At 39.9% G+C, this 22,777-nt stretch overlaps 1 protein-coding gene across 17 annotated transcripts in view; it reads left to right on the forward strand.

Moving 5' to 3' along the window:
• TENM3 (teneurin transmembrane protein 3) overlaps positions 1 to 22,777 on the forward strand; it is a 2,452,009-nt gene that overhangs the window by 2,383,523 nt on the left and 45,709 nt on the right. For 11 of the 17 annotated variants that reach the window (XM_086379882.1, XM_086379881.1, XM_086379887.1 and 8 more), the window contains 5 exons: positions 2,542 to 2,791; positions 3,499 to 3,519; positions 12,686 to 12,918; positions 13,975 to 14,129; positions 14,909 to 15,783. In XM_086379882.1, the coding sequence (XP_086236008.1) occupies positions 2,542 to 2,791; positions 3,499 to 3,519; positions 12,686 to 12,918; positions 13,975 to 14,129; positions 14,909 to 15,783 (1,534 nt within the window). The remainder of the gene's footprint in view (positions 1 to 2,541; positions 2,792 to 3,498; positions 3,520 to 12,685; positions 12,919 to 13,974; positions 14,130 to 14,908; positions 15,784 to 22,777) is intronic. The other 6 variants (XM_086379885.1, XM_086379890.1, XM_086379896.1 and 3 more) reach the window with 2 other exon arrangements.

Genomic DNA, 22,777 nt, shown 5'->3' on the forward strand with positions numbered 1-22,777 from the left:
CATCCTCCCCAAAAAGTTATAAATGATAAAATATATATTATTTTAAAATGCGAGGTAACCTACTTCACAGAGTGAACTGAATGTGATTTCAAATGTTATCCCAGAGCATTTTGACAAGTAGTGGCTTTTCAAAGTGACGTGTGTCTAATCGAATAAACAAAGTGATTTGTAATCGTGACAGGGTGGACGAGCAATGGAAATACAGTAAGGAAGATGAGAAGGCAGAAACATAGACAGTGACAGGTGTTTGCGCAGGCACCCTGGAACATGGAAATAAATATTCTAACGTTCATCTTTCTATTCTGTCATAACAGAGGAGAATCATGAAAGACCGATCGTTCTAAGTAATGACTGACTGAATCAGATGCAGGCGAGCCATAGGCTGACTTGTAGGATTTTCTGATGAAAATTACAGAACTGGCTGTTCTAAGAAATTATAGTTCCATCACTGTCGAATAACGCAATCACAGAAAGATCTTAGGGATCATTAATGTATTCTTTGAATATTCAAGGCAAAATGCCGTTTGTCTGTTTTTATGATCAAGCCTTATTTAGATGATTTTCCCTAAATTTGAATAAACTTGTTTTTTCAGTCCTGATTTCTTTATGTAAATTCGCCATGATTATTACATCACCCATGTGGCAGAGCATTAGAAAAGTAACAGCAGAATTCACCTAAAAAATGCTGAGCTCTAAGAGGAACACCATTATTCTGCTTTCTTCTTCACTTTAAAATTATCCCCAAGTGGAAAGAAAAAACACTTTCTCAAGCTTCCTGTTGGTACTTTCTTGGGATTGATTCTTTTAACAGTATATCTGTTAAAAAAAAAATGTATAAACAGCAGGTGGTTTACAGATAATAACATATTGAGAAGTGTCTTGAACATGTGAAACAATAACAGCTGACCATCCAGTTACATCATAGCAAAATGCAACCGGTGAACTATGTTTAATAATGGTAAATGAGTAAAATCAGAATCTCCACTCACATCTAGTTTCTCACTTTGAAAATATTTATTTAGGATTTTTTTTTCTCAGCTTTTTGTTGAAGACCAAAATGGAGCAGACTGGCATCTTGCCTTAAAATTATTGGTATTTTCACATCTAAAAGCAAAATTCACTTTAAATGATAAACTGCCCTTCCCAATTTTGTAATGTCTGAAATTTTGAATAATTACATGTGCATGCATTTTCATATCAAGTTGAAGTATAAGCAAGAAAAATACTCTTTCATGGTATAGTAATATGTTAAAGGTTTGATATATATTTTCTAGCTTTGTTTTCTGTAAAGTGTATTTAATTTTTTTACAACTCAGTGATAAACTCCTAAGGAAGAAAGTCATATTGTTGGTACATATTTTTATTAGTTGGGTTCATATGGAATGTTTTCAACATCATTTAACAATTAGGCAAACTTGCTGCACCCTAAAGAACATTGCGGGAGACCTGGGTTCAATCCCTGGGTTGGGAAGATCCCCTGGAGAAGAGAAAGGCTACCCACTCCAGTATTCTGGCCTGGAGAATTCCATGGACTGTATAGTCCATGGGGTCGCAAAGAGTCAGACAGGACTGAGCGACTCTCACTTTCAAAGAACATTGTGTAGAGATGGTTGTCAAATTTGGCTGCGTGCACATTAAGATCATCTGGAGAGCTTTTAAAAATCTCAATACCAAGGCTGCACCCCAGATCAATTACATCAGAATCCCTCGGGATGAGATCCCAGCATGAGTAGTTTATACAACTTCCCTGTCAGTTCCAACGTGTAGCCAAGTTTGAGAATCACTGGTGTCGAGAACTCAGTTTCTAATTTTTCTTGTTAGGCCTTTGTTTCTTTCACCTGACATTCTTTAAACCAATAACGGATAGCATTTTTTGCTCTCTCCTATATATCTTATTCGGAGAAGGCAATGGCACCCCAGTACTCTTGCCTGGAAAATGCCATGGATGGAGAAGCCTGGTGGGCTGCAGTCCATGGGGTCACTAAGAGTTGGACACGGCTGAGTGACTTCACTTTCATTTCTCACTTTCATGTGTTGGAGAAGGAAATGTCAACCCACTCCAGTGTTCTTGCCTGGAGAATCCCAGGGACGTGGGAGCCTAGTGAGCTGCTGTCTATGGGGTCGCACAGAGTCGGACACGACTGAAGCGACTTAGCAGCAGCAGCAGCAGCATATATCTTATTATATAATATTTTACAGTGGGTCATTGAATGGAGCTTTTTCTGAAAGAACTTTAGATAAAAGTTTTCCCAGTCCAAATCGAAAAGGCACCAAACTGTGGCTTCTGTACTGAACCTGGTAACTTTTCAACTTTACTCCTTTTTTTTTTTTTCTTTTCTTTTTTTACTTTTATTTTATTTTTAAACTTTACATAATTGTATTAGTTTTGCCAAATATCAAAATGAATCCGCCACAGGTATACATGTGTTCCCCATCCTGAACCCTCCTCCCTCCTCCCTCCCCATACCATCCCTCTGGGTCGTCCCAGTGCACTAGCCCCAATCCTTTTATCGTAAGAAAAATGCATTTTATCTCATCCAGGTATCCTGTACAAGGGAAACGGGGAGAATCAGTTTATCTCCCAGCAGCCCCCCGTGGTGAGCAGTATCATGGGCAATGGAAGAAGGCGCAGCATCTCGTGCCCGAGCTGCAACGGTCAAGCCGATGGTAATAAACTCTTGGCCCCAGTGGCTTTGGCGTGTGGGATCGACGGCAGTCTGTACGTGGGGGATTTCAACTATGTTCGGCGCATATTCCCTTCTGGAAACGTAACAAGCGTTTTAGAACTAAGGTATGTCTCTCCTTGTTTGGGGGTTTTGATCATAGTGAAACATGCTTTTATTTTGAAATAATGTTGCATATGGTGTACTAATTTATTTACTTAAACATACCTTTCTAGTGTTTAAAATTCTCCTTAGAAAGCAGTGAAATTCTTGGTTCAAATTTGGAAAAGCCCAACACGTGTATATTGTGCCATAAATGTATGAAAGAGTATAAAATAACTTAGGATATAAAAATCTCACCGGTTCCAGTGAATTTTCTATACTCCAATAAGCTAGAACTATGGGTTTTAAATTTCTATAGTTATCTTTAGAAAAACCTTGTGTTATAAGTTGTTACACCTTTATTTCACATTGGTTGAAATTAAAGCATAAAATATTTTCCTACAATATTAGGACATAACAGTAAACAAACTAAGCCTATAACTTTCAACTGGAATATCAAATCTTCAAGTTGGGTTAACTCATTAACCATAATGCCAGTAGTTAAAGTAACAAATTGCTGTTTTTGCTTTGTTCATTAGGCATGTTTATCAAAATCATTCTGTTCTATAAACTGTTTGATAAGCCTTGACCTACAAAATTCATTCCAATGTTAGTTCTGCTTAAGTTAGCAATTTTCCATAAAATAATTAAAATCTCAGTATTCAGTTCATTATATAGAAACCTTTTCTAACTATGCTTTTTTTCTCCACCTTTTTTATCTGCTTCCACCAAGAAATAAAGATTTTAGACATAGGTAAGCATCTTGCTTAAAGGTTATTGTGTATTTTTGAATGTCCTTCGTATGTGTCAACTTGTCTCTCTGACATTGTTTTCTAAGAACATTTTATCATGAGAGGAAATTCAGCAGCAGAGAACATCTAAGGAATGAAAACCACACAAATGAACTATTATGATACAGCATATTGCAAAGCCTATATTGTGCAATATAATTTGAAAAATATTTTTGAGTTGGCTAACAGATTAAATTTTGTCACAGAAAACCATCATAATGAACATCTCTGTGTAACAAAAAAGAAACCTGTAAATTTCAGGTACTGACTGTAAGCCGTATTGAACAGAACAACATTTGAAGCACACTTGGCAGAGTTTGAGGAGCGTTCAGTTTGACCAATAGCCAGGGCAGATCTGCTCTATGGGGCCCAAAGCTTATTCAATTAGGGGGCCTAGGTTAAAGAAGAAGAACCTAAAGATAGTTTACTTTGGTGAATTTTTTAAAACATAAGGTCCCGTGAACATGCTGCCAGGGGCCCTTGGACTTGGAAGGAACTCGTACAAGTGGAGGAGCCCTAAAGGTTAAGCTTTACTGACTTCCTGGTAAATTCATTGCTGCTGTAGTTTAAACTGTGTATTTCAGTTCAGTTCAGTCACTCAGTCGTGTCTGACTCTTTGCAACCCCATGAATCACAGCATGCCAGGCCTCCCTGTCCATCACCAACTCCCGGAGTTCACTCAGACTCACGTCCATCGAGTCAGTGTTGCCATCCAGCCATCTCATCCTCTGTCGTCCCCTTCTCCTCCTGCCCCCAATCCCTCCCAGCATCAGGGTCTTTTCCAATGAGTCAACTCTTCCCATGAGGTGGCCAAAGTATTGGAGTTTCAGCTTCAGCATCAGTCCTTCCAATGAACACCCAGGACTGATCTCCTTTAGGATGGACGGGTTGGATCTCCTTGCAGTCCAGGAGACTCTCAAGAGTCTTCTCCAACACCACAGTTCAAAAGCATCAATTCTTCGGTGCTCAGCTTTCTTCATAGTCTCACATCCATACATGACCACTGGAAAAACCATAGCCTTGACTAGACTGACCTTTGTTGGCAAAGCAATATCTCTGCTTTTGAATATGCTATCTAGGTTGGTCATAACTTTCCTTCCAAGGAATAAGTGTCTTTTAATTTTATGGCTGCAGTCACCATCTGCAGTGATTTTGGAGCCCCCAAAACTGAAGTCTGACACTGTTTCCCCATCTATTTCCCATGAAGTGATGGGACCAGATGCCATGATCTTCGTTTTCTAAATGTTGAGCTTTAAGCTAACTTTTTCTCTCTTCTGTTTCACTTTCATCAGAGGCTTTTTAGTTCCTCTTCACTTTCTGCCATAAGGGTGGTGTCAACTGCATTTCTGAGGTTATTGATATTTTTCCCGGCAATCTTGATTCCAGCTTGGGCTTCTTCCAGCCCAGCGTTTCTCATGATGTATGCTACATAGAAGTTAAATAAGCAGGGTGACAATATACAGCCTTGACGTACTCCTTTTCCTATTTGGAACCAGTCTGTTGTCCATGTCCAGTTCTAACTGTTGCTTCCTGACCTGCATATAGGTTTCTCAAGAGGCAGGTCAGGTGGTCTGGTATTCCCATCTCTTTCAGAATTTCCCACAGTTTATTGTGATCCACACAGTCAAAGGCTTTGGCATAGTCAATAAAGTAGAAATAGATATTTTCCTGAAACTCTCTTGCTTTTTTGATGATCCAGCAGATGTTGGTAATTTGATCTCTGGTTCCTCTGCCTTTTCTAAAACCAGCTTGAACATCTGAAAGTTCACGGTTCACATATTGCTGAAGCCTGGCTTGCAGAATTTTGAACATTACTAGCATGTGAGATGAATGCAATTGTGCAGTAGTTTGAGCATTCTTTGGCATTGCCTTTCTTTGGGATTAGAATGAAAACTGACCTTTTCGAGTCCTGTGGCCACTGCTGAGTTTTCCAAATTTGCTGGCTTTAAACCCCATTTAAACTGTGTATTTTCCTAAGTTGAGAAAATTAATAGATTTGAGTTTTAAGAAGAAGTGTTTCCACTGACATTATTATGGAGGAAAAGACTTTCTTCAGGGCTCAAAATGAATGTAATTGAAGCAAATATATAGGCTCCAAAGTTTTCCAGATTCTATTTGCTCTGTACACTTAGCTGAGAAGGTACAGGACAAGCTTGTATAATGTATGGACACTTTTTAACTGAGAAGGTTTCCTCAGGACAGCAAAAAAGAAAAAAAAAAAAAAAGGAGGGGGGGCGGAATACGTTTGAAAGGAAAGCTAGCAAAAAGAAAAAAAGGCAAGGTATATTGGACATGCTCAATCTAGTTTGGCCATTAAAATAACTAATACAATGATATTGGATAGAAAAGTTAGTGATAGTTAACGTGAAGTCCTTGAGATGAATAAATCCATGTGACTCAATTAAACCTTTGTGCAGAGATTGACAACTAGGAAATAAAAAGCAAAGGTCAGCTAAAAGATGTGTAGCTGTCACATACCCATACGACCCATATCCACAGTCCCAAGACCTTCACCTAAGCTCCCCTGTTGATCTTACGCTATCAACTAATAGCCCAGCCACATGCAGAAACTAGCACAGAATTTCTCCAGACTTCTAAGCATGAAAAGCTCTGCTGTTAGAAACCACAGCTGAATATCAAAATTGTTCTGGCCTGGTCTTTTTAGTAACTGTGCAGAAGAGAAGACAAGCTGGTGTGTACACCAACTAAATGCAGAAACGCTGGAGGCAATACAGAAAAAATGATCAAAACAGCCACCTTTTTAACAGGCTGGGCTGTTGCAGGCCAGGCACAGTGCCAGATACACAGTGTTGCACACCCACACAGCAGCCCTTCAAGGTTACACAGGAACTAAGAGAGGCTCAAGGAGGTTATGTCTCTTCCCCCAAGATACGTAACTAACAAATGGGGAACGGAGATTTGAACCAGTCTGAAAAGCGTGTTCTTTACACTATACCACATCAGTTCAGTTCAGTTCAGTTGCTCAGTCACGTCGTACTCTTTGCAACCCCATGGACTGCAGCACGCCAGGCCTCCCTGTCCATCACCAACTCCAGGAGTTTACTCAAACTCATGTCCATTGAACCAGTGATGCCATCCAACCATCTCACCCTCTGTCGTCCCCTTCTCCTCCCACCTTCAATCTTTCCCAGCAACAGGGTCTTTTCCAATGAGTCAGTTCAACACATCAGGTGGCCAAAGTATTGGAGTGTCAGCTTCAACATCAGTCCTTCCAATGAACACCCAGGACTGATCTCCTTTAGGATAGACTGGTTGGATCTCCTTGCAGTCCAAGAGACTCTGAAGAGTCTTCTCCAGTACCACAGTTCAAAAGCATCAATTCTTCGGCGCTCAGCTTTCTTGAGAATCCAACTCTCACATCCATATATGACTACTGGAAAAACCATAGCCTTGACTATACGGACCTTTGTTGGCAAAGTAATGTCTCTGCTTTTTAATATGCTGTCCAGGTTGGTCATAACTTTCCTTCCAAGGAGTAAGCGTCTTTTAATTGATTTATACTATAACACATAGTCAGTTTTCATCTGTCCAAGCGGCCAGGTTTCTATAGGCTAATTCCCTGGATTTATAAAAAGCTATATTTATTTCACAATCATTTGATAAATTATGTAGAACTGTCATCTCTCTAGAAAAAAGTTTGTGAGATTAGAGCTACATTATTAACAATACTTTGTACAATGAACTCATTCTGTATTAGTACATGATGTTTGGCAGTGATGCTCATTGTAATCCCTGTCTCATGATCCTTCTCTGTACATTATCCCTGCTAAACATGGACTCTTACATTTACTTTATGTGCCATCCATGTAAAATACAATGGTTTAGGTTTTAAATTGATATCCATCTTTATTAAATCTGTGTTGACTGATCACTTACCATGTGCTGGGTTCTTGGACAGATTATAGTATTGAGACAAAGTCCATGCTCTCAGAACTCACAATCCGGTAGGGAGAACAAGATGTACATGTAACAGACTAAATGACATCATCAATATCACTCTTTGACACCTAATCACATGGCTTGTATTTTGAGAGTAAATGTGTGGAGGCTTCTCTGGTGGCTCACATGGTAAAGAATCTGCCTGCAATGTGGGAGACCCAGGTTTGATCCCTGGGTCAGGAAGATCCCCTGGAGAAGGGAATGGCAAACCATTCCAGTGTTCTGGCCTAGAGAATTCCATGGACAGAGGAGCCTGGCAGTCCATAGTGTTGGAATGAGTCAGATACAACTGAGCGACTAACACTTTTTCACTGTCTGTGAAGGGAGAGATTACGGGGAAATGGGGGTGTGTTTAAGGAAAGTTTCCTGGAAGGTTGATTTGACGCAGGTCTAAAATGAAATCTGCTGACACAGAACAACCAGGAGAAAGGAGAGCAGTCATGAAGAAAGAATATAGAACAAGTCAAGTTACTTGCTCACAAGAGATGAGTGGGACATGTTCTAAGAGAAACTCAATCCAGTTCAAAATTATGATAACATCAAAATGACCGTGTTGGTAGTAACGAGAGATCAGTAGGAAGGCAGGTTAAGGTCAGAGAGCTCAGGGCCTTGATGGCTCTAAGGAGTTACTCTCCAGTCCTGCAGAGTAGCAGACAGTGGGGAACCGTGGTCTGATGTTGAATAAGATAGCAGCATCTCAGAGTGGCCTTTTAGGAAGATGAATCTGGTGTCAATGTCCACAATGACATGAAGATCAGTTAGGAAGCTGTTATGTGAAACCATGAGATGCTAGGTACCTGAAATAGTCTGAGGAGTCATGAACGAATCAGCTGATGAGATAAAGGAAGGCAGAGAATGGACACAGTGTGTGAGTGATGAGAAAGAGAAAGATATAAGAAAAAAAAAAAAATAAGGCTTTTAAGTCCACATCATCAAACAGATGATAATAATCATTGACAAAAATTAGGGATTCATTTGCTTAGTAACTAATTTATCAAAATTGATTTAACAAAACCAAGGTATTTCAGCTCATCAGAGCTTCTTCATTTAGCTTAAAAAATGAAAATTCTTTACAGATGCTTCTTCCTATTTACCCTCCAATATCATGTTCCTTGTATCAGATGATAGAATCCTACCTGGGCTTCCCTGGTGACCCAGCAGTAAAGAATCCACCTGTCCATGCAGGAGACGCAGGTTCAATCCCTGGGTCAGGAAGACCCCCTAGAGAAGGAAATGGCAACCCACTCCGGTATTCTTGCCTGGAGAATCCCACAGACAGAGGATCCTGGCGGGCTGCAGTCCCTGGAGTCACAGAGAGTCAGACATGACTGAGCGACTGAACAACAACAACAAAAGGATCCTACCTGGCTTTCTCCTTAGTCCCACTTTCCTGGCTAGCACACAAGTCATGAAAGACTTAGGAAAGGTGGTAGAAAGAAAAAGAAAAATATGTCTAAATATATAAAAATGAACAGGGAAGTCAGTTGTTAATGATGAAGTAAAGAAGAAAAATGAATGTTTCTTCTCTTCTTCCTATGCTTCATAGCATATCAACAGTCTCATTAATTGGACTGATGGGGGAAATAATAAATATATTGAATAATAAAATAAATATAAAAGCATTCCTAATGTTTTAACATTCAGAGTATTCTGTCATACCAAATGTTTTAAGTATTTGTCAGGATATTGTATCAAATCGTCTAGCTATACTTTAATTAATTGATATAAATACTACCCAACATATTAAATTTTTACATAAATGAGAGCTTCCAAAATGCTTAGAAAGTAAGTTTTTTTTATATATGTTCAACATTTCCCCCTATGATGTTCCTAGTATGTTTGCTAACAAACCCCTTTTGTAGGTAGTAAATGTTAGCTCATTCCTGATCCAATTCTTTAAAATTCCAAAACAAAGTAAACTAAATTCATTAACTAATACCAGCCAAGGGGCATTTCAGCATGTAATTCTAAAAATCAACTTTGTGAATTTTATATTACCAATTAAAAGATCAAAGAAATGTCAATCACAGGTCTGTGAAATTGAACAGATTAAAGTTTAGATAGAAGACTCTAAAAATTTGATTCAGCGCTTGTCATTGACTTCATAGTTAAAAATTAAGCAAGCACAAAAATATCACATCCCAAACCCAAAACCTTGCTTGCAATAATATAAACAATCTTTTGTTTGCCAGAAAATCATAGTTTTATGCATTAGTATAATTTATACACCTTCAGAAAAACTCTGTATTCCAAGGGCTGTGGTACAGTTTCCAACTGAAAAGTTTTATAAGTGTTAATAATATCTATTCTATAGCTTGGGCTTCCCTGGTGGCTCAAATGGTAAAGAATCTGCCTGCAATGCAGGAGACCCAGGTTCGATCCTTGGGTCGGGAAGATCTCCTGGAGAATGGAATGGCTATCCACACTAGTATTGTTGGCTGGAGAATCCCATGGACAGAGGAACCTGGCAGGCCCATGGAGGTTGCAAAAGAGTTGGACACGACTGAGAGACTAACATTCTACACGCAGCTTGTCCTTTGCAAATATTTCTCTAGTCTAAGAAGGCTGAATGATGATAAAATAAATGAGGAAACCTAGTCTGCATTTACCACTGGATCTGTCTAAATCTATAGTCTAATTGAGTAAGACTTAGAGAAGACAGCTTGGATCTAGACAATTCAGGGTGAGTTAAGAGTTCAGGCACAGTATAGTATAGCATAGGTTCTTAACTTGATCTCAGCTTCTTTGGTTTTGATGCTATTAGTTGAAGTCTCAATGTTATCATAAACCTTTCTGAAATAAAAATCAGTTGGTCACCCAAGAAGGCTATTGTATATAATTCTGCTGAACAGAGATTCCCCCAAACTGTGCACTTGGTAAATATCCTGCACCCTCGTTACCAGCATCTGACAGTTGTCAGTCATCATAGCCTCACATTTTCACAGGAGATACATCACTGATAATAAAGCTCATCACCCATTTGTACCACCACCCCAGCCTCTCCAATGCTTTGGCTTTGCAGGAAGTTGGAAGGGCAAGAACCAACACCCCCTTCAGAAAACTCTTTGCTTAAATCAGGTGTCCTTGAATCCGAAACACATCACACAGGCTACTCAGAGCTTCTTGCCACAAGTCTATCAACTGAAAATTTCCACACTCACTTTTTTGTTCTTTGAGCGTTTCAATACAGATCCCCCCTTTTTTTTTTCCATTTAAGGGAAACTGGGTCCCAAGAAGCAGCTCTAATTTGCCATGGCAGGCTGCACTGTAGGGAAAGGAGCTCGCTCTCATTTCCTGCTGTTCTGTGGGGAATATTTCCAGAGGCGAATGCTCCTCTCCAGGGCTGCATACGCCTCCACATTTGTTCTTCTGGACGATAGACTTCCGTGCAAAATTAGAGCCTTCACTTGATGGACATTTTTAAAGCCATTGGCAGATAGTGCTTGATTTAGAAATCTCTGTGTCTTCAAGGAAGGAGATGCTTCAGGACAGAAAATATAAAGCATCACTTTGGACCTTGTCTTTTTACCATTCCACTGGAATAAAAGTGATGTCAATAGATGCAAAGCTTATGACCTGAATGTCTATTATTTTTGGACCAAGAAAACTCATGCCCTATAGCTAAAGAGCATACCGCCGCTATTCAAGCAGGCGTCTCAGAAATCTGTTGTTTTCTTCTCAAAATGAGGGGCACCATGAAAAAGTATGCATTCTTCATTTACCTGTAGCATCATTCAACTAGAAACCATTCAGACTGGATATTTTAAGAAGGATCTGCATTGTTTTGGTAGTTTTGACATTACAGAATAATAGTAGGACTAAAGAAACAAATTGAACCTTTATTCAAGTTTAGAGAATTCTGTTTTCCTGATTTACATTTTCAGAAGGCAAGTTACAGTTTAGTTAACAATAATTATTACACTTCTACACAGGCTTGAGTCACAAGGCCAAAGACAGTGCAGTGTAAAAGGAGACAGGACCCAAGTCAGTATTAAGAATAGCTAATGCTCATGAGTATGTATTGTGTGGCCAGCGCTGCTGTCAGGATTTTACTTGCACTAGTTCATGTAACCCTCTCAACAGCCTATGAAATCTGCATTATTTTCACATTTACAGATAAGGAAGCTGAGGCAAAGTTAGCTGGCTTGCTCAAGGTCACACAGTTTAGTGATGAAGCTGATGTTCAAACACGGGCAACGTGGTCCAGAGGTTATGCTCACATATATATACAGCTGGCAGGAAGATAAAATGTGTGTGTACATGTTTACAACCAACTGTATCATAATTAGTGTATAATCAGGGAGATAGGAAAAACTAGAGAATCTTTCCAATGTCATGCCTTCCAAAATAGACCCAGCTTGACTGAGTTACGACTGTGTCACAGCTGTATATATATATATCTGGAAGAGCGACTCTGCCAATACCAGACTGACTATTGGAGGGAATAAAAAACCTCTGCAAAATTTTTCTGAATATTATAATGATATGTAACTTTTTACCTCAGTACAAAGTAATAAACTACCACATTAAGGAACACAGTATGTCTTAGTGCATTTAAGATTTTAGGCATCAGGACTTCTCTGGAGGTGGTTAAGACTCTGAGCTCCCAAAGCAGTGGGCAATGGTTCGATCCCTGGTTGAGGAACTAGGATCCCACATGCTGCAAAAAAAATTTTTTTTTTTTTCCATTTTTGAAGCCAGGTGTTTTTGGTTTGATTGCAAGAGAAAACCGGAGATTTCCCTACAATGAGATGCAAGTAGAATCACTAGAATGTTACACTTGACTGGAGAGTTTGTTAGAAACCCCCTTCCCCTGGAATAATCCTTAAGCCTGTCACTCAAGGGCTGTGTGTTAATGGCTTTGCATTGAACCAAAAATATTTCAAGAGCTTGCTTCTTCGTTTAGGTTGGAAGCATATTGCCTTCTAAAGGTAATTACTTTTAAGATGGCTGTTTAATAAATTGTTACATCCTCAACAAGAGATAAGGAAAAGAGTCATTGGCACCAGTTCTTTTAAATCATTGTTTACAGTGCTGTTCATTTTCTAGTCATTGATGAGGAGTCGCAGTTTGTAATTAGTTTCTCATCATCTGTTTTATTTTGCTTTTAATTTCTGTGTTTTAGGAGTAATTTTTTTTGTGATATTTCTGTATGATCTTTTCTTACAGCAGCAACCCAGCTCACAGGTACTACCTTGCAACTGATCCAGTCACGGGAGATTTGTATGTTTCTGACACTAACACCCGCAGGATTTATCGCCCAAAGTCACTTACGGGTGCAAAAGACTTGACTAAGAATGCCGAAGTAGTGGCAGGAACAGGGGAGCAGTGCCTTCCTTTCGATGAAGCCAGATGTGGGGATGGTGGAAAGGCTGTGGAAGCAACACTCATGAGTCCCAAAGGTACCAACCGGCATTTACCAATTGGAGGATTTCTTTTCATTAAAAAATTAAAAGGTGGAAAATCCAGTTAGTGCCTGATTGTGTTTAATGCTGAGTTAACATTTTCCTCTCAACTGTGTTCTGGAAAGCCGTTTCACATCTAGCGTTTTGAAAAGCCATTTAGTGTGAAACGGCTAAAATCCTAACGTTGATTTTACAGTAAAATCAACTATAGGTTGATTTTACGTGCTTGGCATTTTTTATTATCATACCATTTTTTTTCAACTTTTCAAGGAATCAAGCAAATCCTCAGTATCATTCAGGTCACATCCTTTTCAGCTTCAGGGAAGTGTCCGCATTCTTTCATTGTCCTGGAATTTCTTTGTCGTGAGTGAGTCCCAGGCCTCCCTAAGAACCATCACTAAGTGACCCTATTAGCCCTCACCCAGTTTGGAGCTACTAAACTTTTGTTTCTATGCCATGGGAAAAAAATGCTTGCTGTAATGAATTTCTGGAGGTAACAGGGGCTAAAAATTCTATGTGATGGAGGCCTCTAGCTTTTAAACCAGTCGGAACTGACTCCTTCTTCATGTATTATGCCGTTCATTACAGTGTTTTTCGATTTGAGCCTTTTTTTTTTTTTTTCATTATAGCAAGAGACTGTTATGTGAACACGGACTGGAAAAAAGTATTTGTTGTGCTGAATTATTCATCCTAGCAGATTTCATTGTAACAAGGTCAACAAAACACTAACCTTGGCTTAGATCTATTTTTGTTAGAATAGAGTTACTCTAAGTTCAGCATAACAGAATTTGACCTGTTTCTATAATTTATAGACAGCAACACTGTGCGGTGTTTATATTTTAAACACATGTACTACCCATATGATCCACATGCTAAGTACAGATTCTTACAAATTTGGGTTCTTTATTACATTTTACATTGATTTATAACTGCAATCTTACCTTCTGTCTACTGCCCATGTTATTGATGTTAAATGTTGAGTTTAACGATGGCTGTGAGCATTTAATTAAATCATTTTTGAAAGATTACTAACAGGGACTCTCTTGGATACAGGAATGGCAATTGATAAAAATGGATTAATCTACTTTGTTGATGGAACAATGATCCGAAAAGTTGATCAGAATGGAATCATATCAACTCTCCTGGGCTCTAATGATCTGACCTCAGCCAGACCTTTAACCTGTGACACTAGCATGCACATCAGCCAGGTAGTGAAAACATTGCCCCAAAGTGTCTGTTTCTCTTCTGTGTGACTTGATTTACAGTGTCCGTAAACTATGATAACACCATCTTAAACCACATGTGTCATGGCAGCCTCCTTGTGATAAGGTTCCTCCATTGATATGTGTCTCCAGAGCTAATACAAAGTTATTTTCTTCTCCAGTTCTGCATTTGAAGAATTCAATGAAATACAGGACAATTATCACTAAGAAATGCTAATCATTTGTAATAAAATACCATTAAAGCAGCAGCCTGCAGGTATTCCAAGAAGAACAAAACTGCTTAAATCTCTAAGCTTGTGATTGCATGAGGTCCTTAAGTAGTAGAGAGAACCCCCCTAAGATTAGTCCTCAGGGACTTCTGTTTAGAATTAGAAACTTCACTATTGGCCTGATTGAAAACACAAGAGAACTCTAATGTATTCATAACCTAGAAAGCCCCAGCATTTGGTGATTGTTGCCACTGAAAGGAATTGTGTTCATATCTCACTGATATCTATTAACTCACTACTTAGAGGTTCATTTGCTACTTAGCTATAATCTGCAAAATCTTTCAGTGAGCTGCATTTTTAAATAAAATTTATTTCTTCCATTTGTCTCCACTCCAAACATTTACATTTATTTCATTGTATATGTTTTAAAAACAATTTTAAAACGGTTTATCAAATTAACGGTCATTTCCCTAAATAGTCTAATTTACTCTCTGGCAAATGACCCGCAGCTCAGCAACTGACTAACCAGACCATTTCTGTTTTTTTTAAACTCAGGTACGCCTGGAATGGCCCACTGACCTAGCCATTAACCCAATGGACAACTCCATTTACGTGCTGGATAATAATGTCGTTTTACAGATCACTGAGAACAGGCAGGTGCGCATCGCCGCTGGGCGGCCCATGCATTGCCAGGTGCCGGGGGTGGAGTATTCCGCGGGCAAGCATGCAGTGCAGACGACCCTGGAATCTGCCACTGCCATCGCTGTGTCCTACAGCGGGGTCCTGTACATCACCGAAACCGACGAAAAGAAAATCAACCGGATTCGGCAAGTCACCACCGATGGGGAGATCTCCCTGGTCGCCGGGATACCGTCAGAGTGTGACTGCAAAAACGATGCCAACTGTGACTGCTACCAGAGCGGAGACGGCTACGCCAAAGATGCCAAACTGAGCGCTCCATCCTCCCTTGCCGCCTCCCCGGACGGCACCCTGTACATCGCAGACCTGGGGAACATTCGGATCCGGGCAGTGTCAAAGAACAAGCCTTTACTTAACTCTATGAACTTCTACGAAGTTGCCTCTCCAACTGATCAAGAACTCTACATCTTTGACATCAATGGCACCCACCAGTATACCATCAGCTTAGTCACTGGTGATTACCTGTACAACTTTAGCTACAGCAACGACAATGATATCACCGCTGTGACCGACAGTAACGGCAACACCCTTAGGATTAGACGGGACCCGAATCGCATGCCAGTCCGAGTGGTGTCCCCAGATAACCAAGTGATATGGTTGACCATAGGGACAAACGGATGTTTGAAAAGCATGACCGCTCAAGGACTAGAACTAGTTTTGTTTACTTACCATGGCAACAGTGGCCTTTTAGCCACTAAAAGCGATGAAACCGGATGGACAACATTTTTTGAGTAAGTATATCAAAATTCTACTCTGATTATAAAATATTGTGATATAATAATGTAATATAAGATAATAACAGTATGATCCTTTTTCTGCCTCTTTTTTTTTCTTTTTGGTTTTTATTTAAGTATAGTTGGTTTACAATGTGTGTTTCGGAGCAAAGTGATTCAGTTGTATATATATATTATACACACATATATTCCTTTACAGATTCTTTTCCATTATAGGTTACTCCAAGATACTGAATATAGTTCCATGTGCTATACAGTAGGTCCCTGTTTATCTGTTTTATAAATAGTAGTATGTATAATAATAGTATAATCTTAAGGGCAAGTGAGATCCAGGTTTTGGGGGAACCTGAAACTTCTATAAGTTGGGGATCACTTTTTCTGGAGAAAGAAGACAAAATTAGGGTCAGGGCCTTGGAAGGGACCCAGGCAAGTGGGGAGCCCTGAAGCTTAAGTTTCATGACCATCAAGGTCAGTCTAATTCTGCTTAAAGATTAATATTTTGCTTCATATAGACCTAATATTATATTAACAGCAAACTTTCATGGAAACATACTGCAGTCTTGGTTTTAGGCATAAACTTTTGGGGTTTATATTTACCCATGTGCTAAAGCTGGCTATGTTAGCTGTCACTGAAGGAGAACTTTTTTTTTTTTTTTCAACTTTTAACTTTTCATTTTGTGTTGAGTAAGGGCTTCCTTGATAGCTCAGTTGCAATGCAGGAGATTCCCAGTTCAATTCCTGGGCCGGGAAGATCTGCTAGAGCAGGGATAGGCTCCCTACTTTGGTATTCTTGGACTTCCCTTGTGGCTCAGCTAGTGAAGAATCTGCCTGCAATGCAGGAGACCTGGGTTCGATCCCTGGGTTGGAAAGATCCCCTGGAGAAGGGAAAGGCTACCCACTCCAGTATTCTGGCCTGGAGAATTTCATTGACTGTAGTCCATGCAGTCACAAGGAGTCTGACACAACTGAGCAACTTTCACTCCCTCATAGCCATTAACAATGTTGTGGGAGTTTCAAGTGAACAGCAAAGGGACTCAGCCATACATATACATGTATCCATGCATTCATGCTAAGTCGCTTCAGTTGTGTCTGACTCCGTGACCCTGTAGATTGTAGCCCGCCAGGCTCATCCATTCTCCCCCAAACTGCCCTCCCATCCAAGCTGGCACATAACATTGAGCAGAGTTCCATGTGCTTATACAGTAGGTCGTTGTTAGTTATCCATTTTGAATGTAGCAGTGTGTACATGACCTTCCCAAACTCCCTTGAAGGGAAACATTAAAAACATTTACAATGAACTTGGCTGATTCCTTCAGTACCACATAAAGAAAGGCTTAACTTTTTTTTTAATTTTTTATTTTGTATTGAGGTATAGCCAATTAACATTGTTGTGATAGCATCTGGTGAACGGCAGAGGGATTCAGCTATACATATACATGTATCCATTCTCCCCCAAACACCCCTTCCATTCAGACTGAGACAGGCTGAACTTCTTGTAATTGGTTATTGGAGAATCTGAACTCCACTTAAAAGAACCTTACCACTAAATGCAAATCAGAAATAGCTGGTCATTCTGGAAGCATATGAAAAAGTAAAAGGAGCATCCAGCCAGGCTATTCTACTAAATTTGTGGAAGAAAGGCCCAGCCAGTGTGCTCTAAGAACAGTCACATTTCATGGACTGTTTCCATGGAAAATCACTTTCCATTACTTGCTCATTCCACTGACATTGCACAAAGCATAAGGGGAAATTAGACGTGCAGAGATGGCATGTTGACAAATGCAAAATAGTCCTGGAAATGAATATCGAGATCCTTAGTATGACTTCTACAATGAAATGCTGGAGAAAATGTACTTTCTATAGGAACACACCTCTAAAATTATAATAAAAGTCAGTAGAAAAAAATGACCCAATATACAAATATTTTCTATGCAACTTTTCTGGAATAGAACCTGTACATTAGGCTTAGTTCTCCTGTAGCTTGGATCGCTTTTCTTTTTTGACAGATTCCCTTTTAATAAAATGAATGTTCCCCAGCAGCCTGATTTTGTCAGAGGAACAAACCTTTTCAATTGAATTACATTAAAATTCTGTTCTTAACATTCCTTTTGCTCATTTTGGGATCGCAATAGGAAAGGAATAAATTGGAAGTTAATGGCAAGCACTTCCCTTGCACCGTTTTCAAAGTGATAGCAGGCTGTATTGCCAAAGAGACGACGAAGAGTACAGTAAAAGTGCCCCCATCTGATGAGACTGGGCGCGAGAGCTGCTCTGATGATAAGATCTTCAGGAAATGATGGTGGCATTGGTAGGGTTTCGGTTTAGTTAAAAGCAGGGGGTGAAATAGAGAAATAAGTTTTTAGTACAGTCTAAGACTCAACCTCTGCTCTGTGGGCCATTTTTGAATGTGCTCTTATTTGTTCCTTGAAATTGGCAATGCACAGTTCGTCACGTGGGTTACTACTGATTGAACTTCTATAACACATGTACGGGCTCACTAATGACCTAGGATGAGAAATGGGTATACCCCATTTGTGGAGTTGATGTGGGATGGGATAAACAGATGTGGAGGGACTTCCTTGGTAGTCCGGTGGTTCAGACTGCAGACTTCCAATGTAGGGGGTGTGTAGGTTCGATCACCAGTCGGGAAACCAGCATCCCACGTGCTGAGTGGCATGGCCAAAAAATAAATCAAAAGCAGTGTTTCTATTAATTTTCCTCTAGATGTTTACAGCAAAGACATGATTAAACCATTTTCAAGAAATATCTATGCACTCTGCGAAACAGTGGATTACCATACAAGACAGGAGAAAAAACAGAGCTCTTAACCTAAATAATTCAGAACCATTATATCAGAATGATAAAGGACTTTTTCTTATAATATATATAATTATAATAATATCATCATAGCATAATGATATACTCTTATAATTTAGCTGTAAATGAGGAAGGGCCCACCCTTTGAAGTGTGAGAAACTGTAAAACACGTTTCTCCGATATTTTGGAGGATTCCTTGGTGTTTGTCATTATTAGTGAGCTGGCAGATCCCAGAATCCTAGTTCGTGTCTGTAATACTTCCCCTCGTATTCTGATAGTACCGCAAGTCTAATTTAGACCTTATAAGGGTTGTGGTTGTTCAGTAGCTAAGTCATGTCTGACTCTTTACAACCCCATGCACACACCAGGCTTTTCTGTCCTTCACTATCTCCCGGAGCTTGCTTAAATTCCTGTCCATTGGGTCAGTGATGCCATCCAACCGTTTCATCCTCTGTTGCCCTCTTCTTCTCCTTCCCCCAGTCTTTCCCAGCATCAGGGTCTTTTCCAGTGAGTCAGCTCTTCACGTCAGATGGCTAAAATCTTGGAGCTTCAGCTTCAGCATCAGTCCTCGCAATCAGTATTCAGGGTTGATTTCTTTTAGGACTGACTGGTTTTATCTCCTTGCAGTCGAAGGGACTCTCAAGAATCTTCTTCAGCACCACAGTTCAAGAGCATCTGTTCTTTGGTTCTCAGCCTTCTTTATGGTCCAACTTTCACATCCATATATAACTACTGGAAAAAACATGGCTTTGACTATATAGACTTTTGTCAGCAAAGTGATGTCTGTGCTTTTTAATACACTTGGTTTGTCATAGTTTTTCTTCCAAGGAGCAAGCATCTTTTAATTTCCTGGCTGCAGTCACTGTCCACAGTGATTTTGGAGTCCAAGAAAATAAAAAAACAAATGTCATTGTTTCCATTTTTTCTCCATCTATTTACCATGAAGTGGTGGGACCAGATGGCATGATCTTGGTTTTTGAATGTTGAGTTTTAAGCCAGCTTTTCCACTCTCATCTTTCACCTTCATCAAGAGGCTCTTTAGTTCCTCTTCACTTTCTGCCACAAGGGTGGTATCATCTCCATATCTGAGGTTATTAATATTTCTCCCGGCAGCCTTGATTCCAGCTTGAGCTTCATCCAGCCAGGCATTTCACATGGTGCACTCTGCATAGAATTTAAATAAGCAGGGTGACAATATACAACCTTGACGTATTCCTTTCCCAATTTGGAAACAGTTAATTGTTCCATGTCCAGTTCTACCTATTGTTAAAGATGTGGTTGGTGAACATTTATTTATAGAGAAGAGCCTGATAAAACCTATAGCTGGCTCCATTGGAAGTGCATGCATGCGTCCTAAGTTGCTTCAGTGGTATCTAGCTCTTTGCAACCCATGGACTCCTCTGTCCATGGGATTTTCCAGGCAAAAATACTGGAGTAGTTTGCTATGCCCTCTTCCAGGGAATCTTTATTGACCCAGGGATGGAACCTGCATCTCTTAAGTCGCCTGCATTGGCAGGCAGGTTCTTTACCACCAGTGCTACTGGGAAGCCCTCCATTGGAAGACTATCGTGTAAATATTTGCTTTCTGAAATAGTTCAGACCTTTCCATACCAATAGTTAATGCTGAAAATATTAACACTTCTCGCTTTTGTTGTTGATTTTTTAAGAATGTATTTACCTATTATTACATATTTACTGTCTTTTGTTTTATAAAATAAGGACTTTCTCAGTTGACCTCATTATTAAATAACCAACAAAAAATTAAGACTCCATATTGATAGCACTTTCTTCTGAAATGTTGGGGGTGAAGAGTTGAAAACAGAAAACGTTTCCCATCCAAATACTGTTAAGTATATTGCTGCCCCTGATAGCTGGAAGAATGGCTCCAGGAAAACAAAACCCAATTCTAAACTTGAAATTCTTCACCAGTATAATAGAGTGACTTTTTAGGGTTCACAGAGAATTTCCAAAGCAAAAGAACTTTCATTTCAGAAACTGGAGGCACCGTCTTCTTCTGGGCAGCAGTTTCTCTCCATGTTATTTGTTCTTTTTGTATCGCTACCGTGACTCCTGAAGAAGTGGCCAGCATTCTTAGACACACCACAGATGGTCTGGTAGGAAGACAATAGCAGGTGTCAGGTCGTTGATAATCCAGCTCTGAGATCCCTGAATTAGGCTAATATGTGTCATGAACAGAAGACTTCTTCATTGCTGATGAATAAACCCTCTTTCCTCAGACCACCTCTTCTGTTGACTTGCTGTCCATCTAGCTTTGGGGTCCCCTTGTCTGATGACCCTGTGATAAGCCTGGTTACCCCCTTCACTTAGTAATCGGGATTCTTCTACGCTGTTCTTCATACGATTTTAAAACAATTATCCCACGTTATATTTCCTTAGCTGGAGTAATTCCAGGGAGACCCAAAAGATCTTATCTACTGGAAATATATTATTTAAAAAGTTCATAGCCAGAGCTAGACCTCACTTCTTACACTCGAATGCACACAAAAACAGACCCAGTGTATTGAGTTGGGCAATAGAATAAATTATTTAATAGCTAATGGCATTTCACAGCTCTCTGCTTGCTTACCTCATAAAACACAAAGCGGGTGGGTGTATCTGGAGGCACTCTGTCAGGTTAGAGAAGACAATGTGGGGAAGAAAACTCTGAGTTCTGGCTGATATGTACATGCACACTGCCGAGTTGGTGGCAGTTTTCTGTCTTGGGACTTTGAATATTTGGAGCTTTATATATGAGGGGTTGACTCTGTGGTCTGTCATGAGTTCTATTCAGATTCAAGGAGCGAATAAATGAGTTTGCACTCTTACACATTTATGTAGGTATATATGGGTCTCTGACCTCTCATTCAGGTGCTTTATTGTTGTCCTTTCAAGCTAAGCAATTTCAGAATGAGCTTCTCAGTTCATTTCTTTATAATGAACGTAACTCTGTGCCCGTGCAGACCCACAGCTGCCACTGACATCAGTTCTGATCATCCCAGAGAAGATGGGAAGGGGAATCTCAGAGGAGAGAGAGGCAGTGTAAATAATGCCTGGACTTCATGTTCAAAATAGTGTGCAGACAGCGCAGATAACCTAGGAAAACTTGCTGGTGATTATTCCAGATCAGAAAAGATGAATCCAGTCTCATTGACAGTGTTGTTGTTCAGTCGCTCAGTCGTGTCTGACTCTTTGCGACCCCATGGACTGAAGCATTCCAGGCTTCCCTGTCCTTCATCATCTCCCAGAGCTTGCTCAAACTCATCTCTGTTGAGTCAGTGATGCCAACCAACCATCTCATCCTCTTTTGTCCCCTTCTCCTCCTGCCTTCAGTCTTTCCCAGCATCAGGGTCTCTTCCAGTGAGTCGGCTCTTCACATCAGGTGGCCAAAGTATTGGAGCTTCAGCTTCAGCATCGGTCCTTCCAGTGAATATTCAGGACTGATTTCCTTTAGGATCGACTGGTTTGATCTCCTCGAAGTCCAAGGGATTCTCAAGAGTCTTCTCCAACACCATAATTTGAAAGCATCAATTCTTTGATGCTCAGCCTTCTTTATGGTCCAACTCTCGCCTCCATACATAACTGTGGGAAAAACTACAGCTTTGACTAGACGGACCTTTGTCAGCAAAGTAATGTCTCTGCTTTTAAATAGGCTGTCTAGGTTGGTCATGGCTTTTCTTCCAAGGAGCAAGCGTCTTTTAATTTCATGGCTACAGTCACTGTCCACAGGGATTTTGGAGCCCAAGAAAATAAAGTCTGTAAACTGTTTCCATTGTTTCCCCATCTATTTGCCATGAAGCGATGGGACCAGATGCCATGATCTGGATTTTTGAATGCTGAGTTTTAAGCCAGTTCTTTGACTCTCCTCTTTCACTTTCATCGAGAGACTCTTTAGTTCTTTGCTTTCTGCCATAAGGGAGGTGTCCTCTGCGTATCTGAGGTTATTGATATTTCTCCAGTATTGACTGTGAATCACGTCTAAATAGCCAGACATCTGCGTCAGTCTGTACAAACGGAGAGAATAACCTTTCCCTTGGTAGGCATCTGACATCCAACCCTAAAAACTCAAACACTGAAACCACATTTCATTGCTCTTTCTGCCCAAAACTGCATTAACAACAAAGCTGCCCACTTTACAAATACATCTCTAAAAATGGTACCCAATTCCTTTTCTTTA

This window comes from Bos grunniens, chromosome 27 (genome assembly GCF_055505025.1).
Source record: "Bos grunniens cultivar Pamir isolate PY7600 chromosome 27, Bosgru_T2T1.0, whole genome shotgun sequence".
Classification (NCBI taxonomy): domain Eukaryota; kingdom Metazoa; phylum Chordata; class Mammalia; order Artiodactyla; family Bovidae; genus Bos; species Bos grunniens.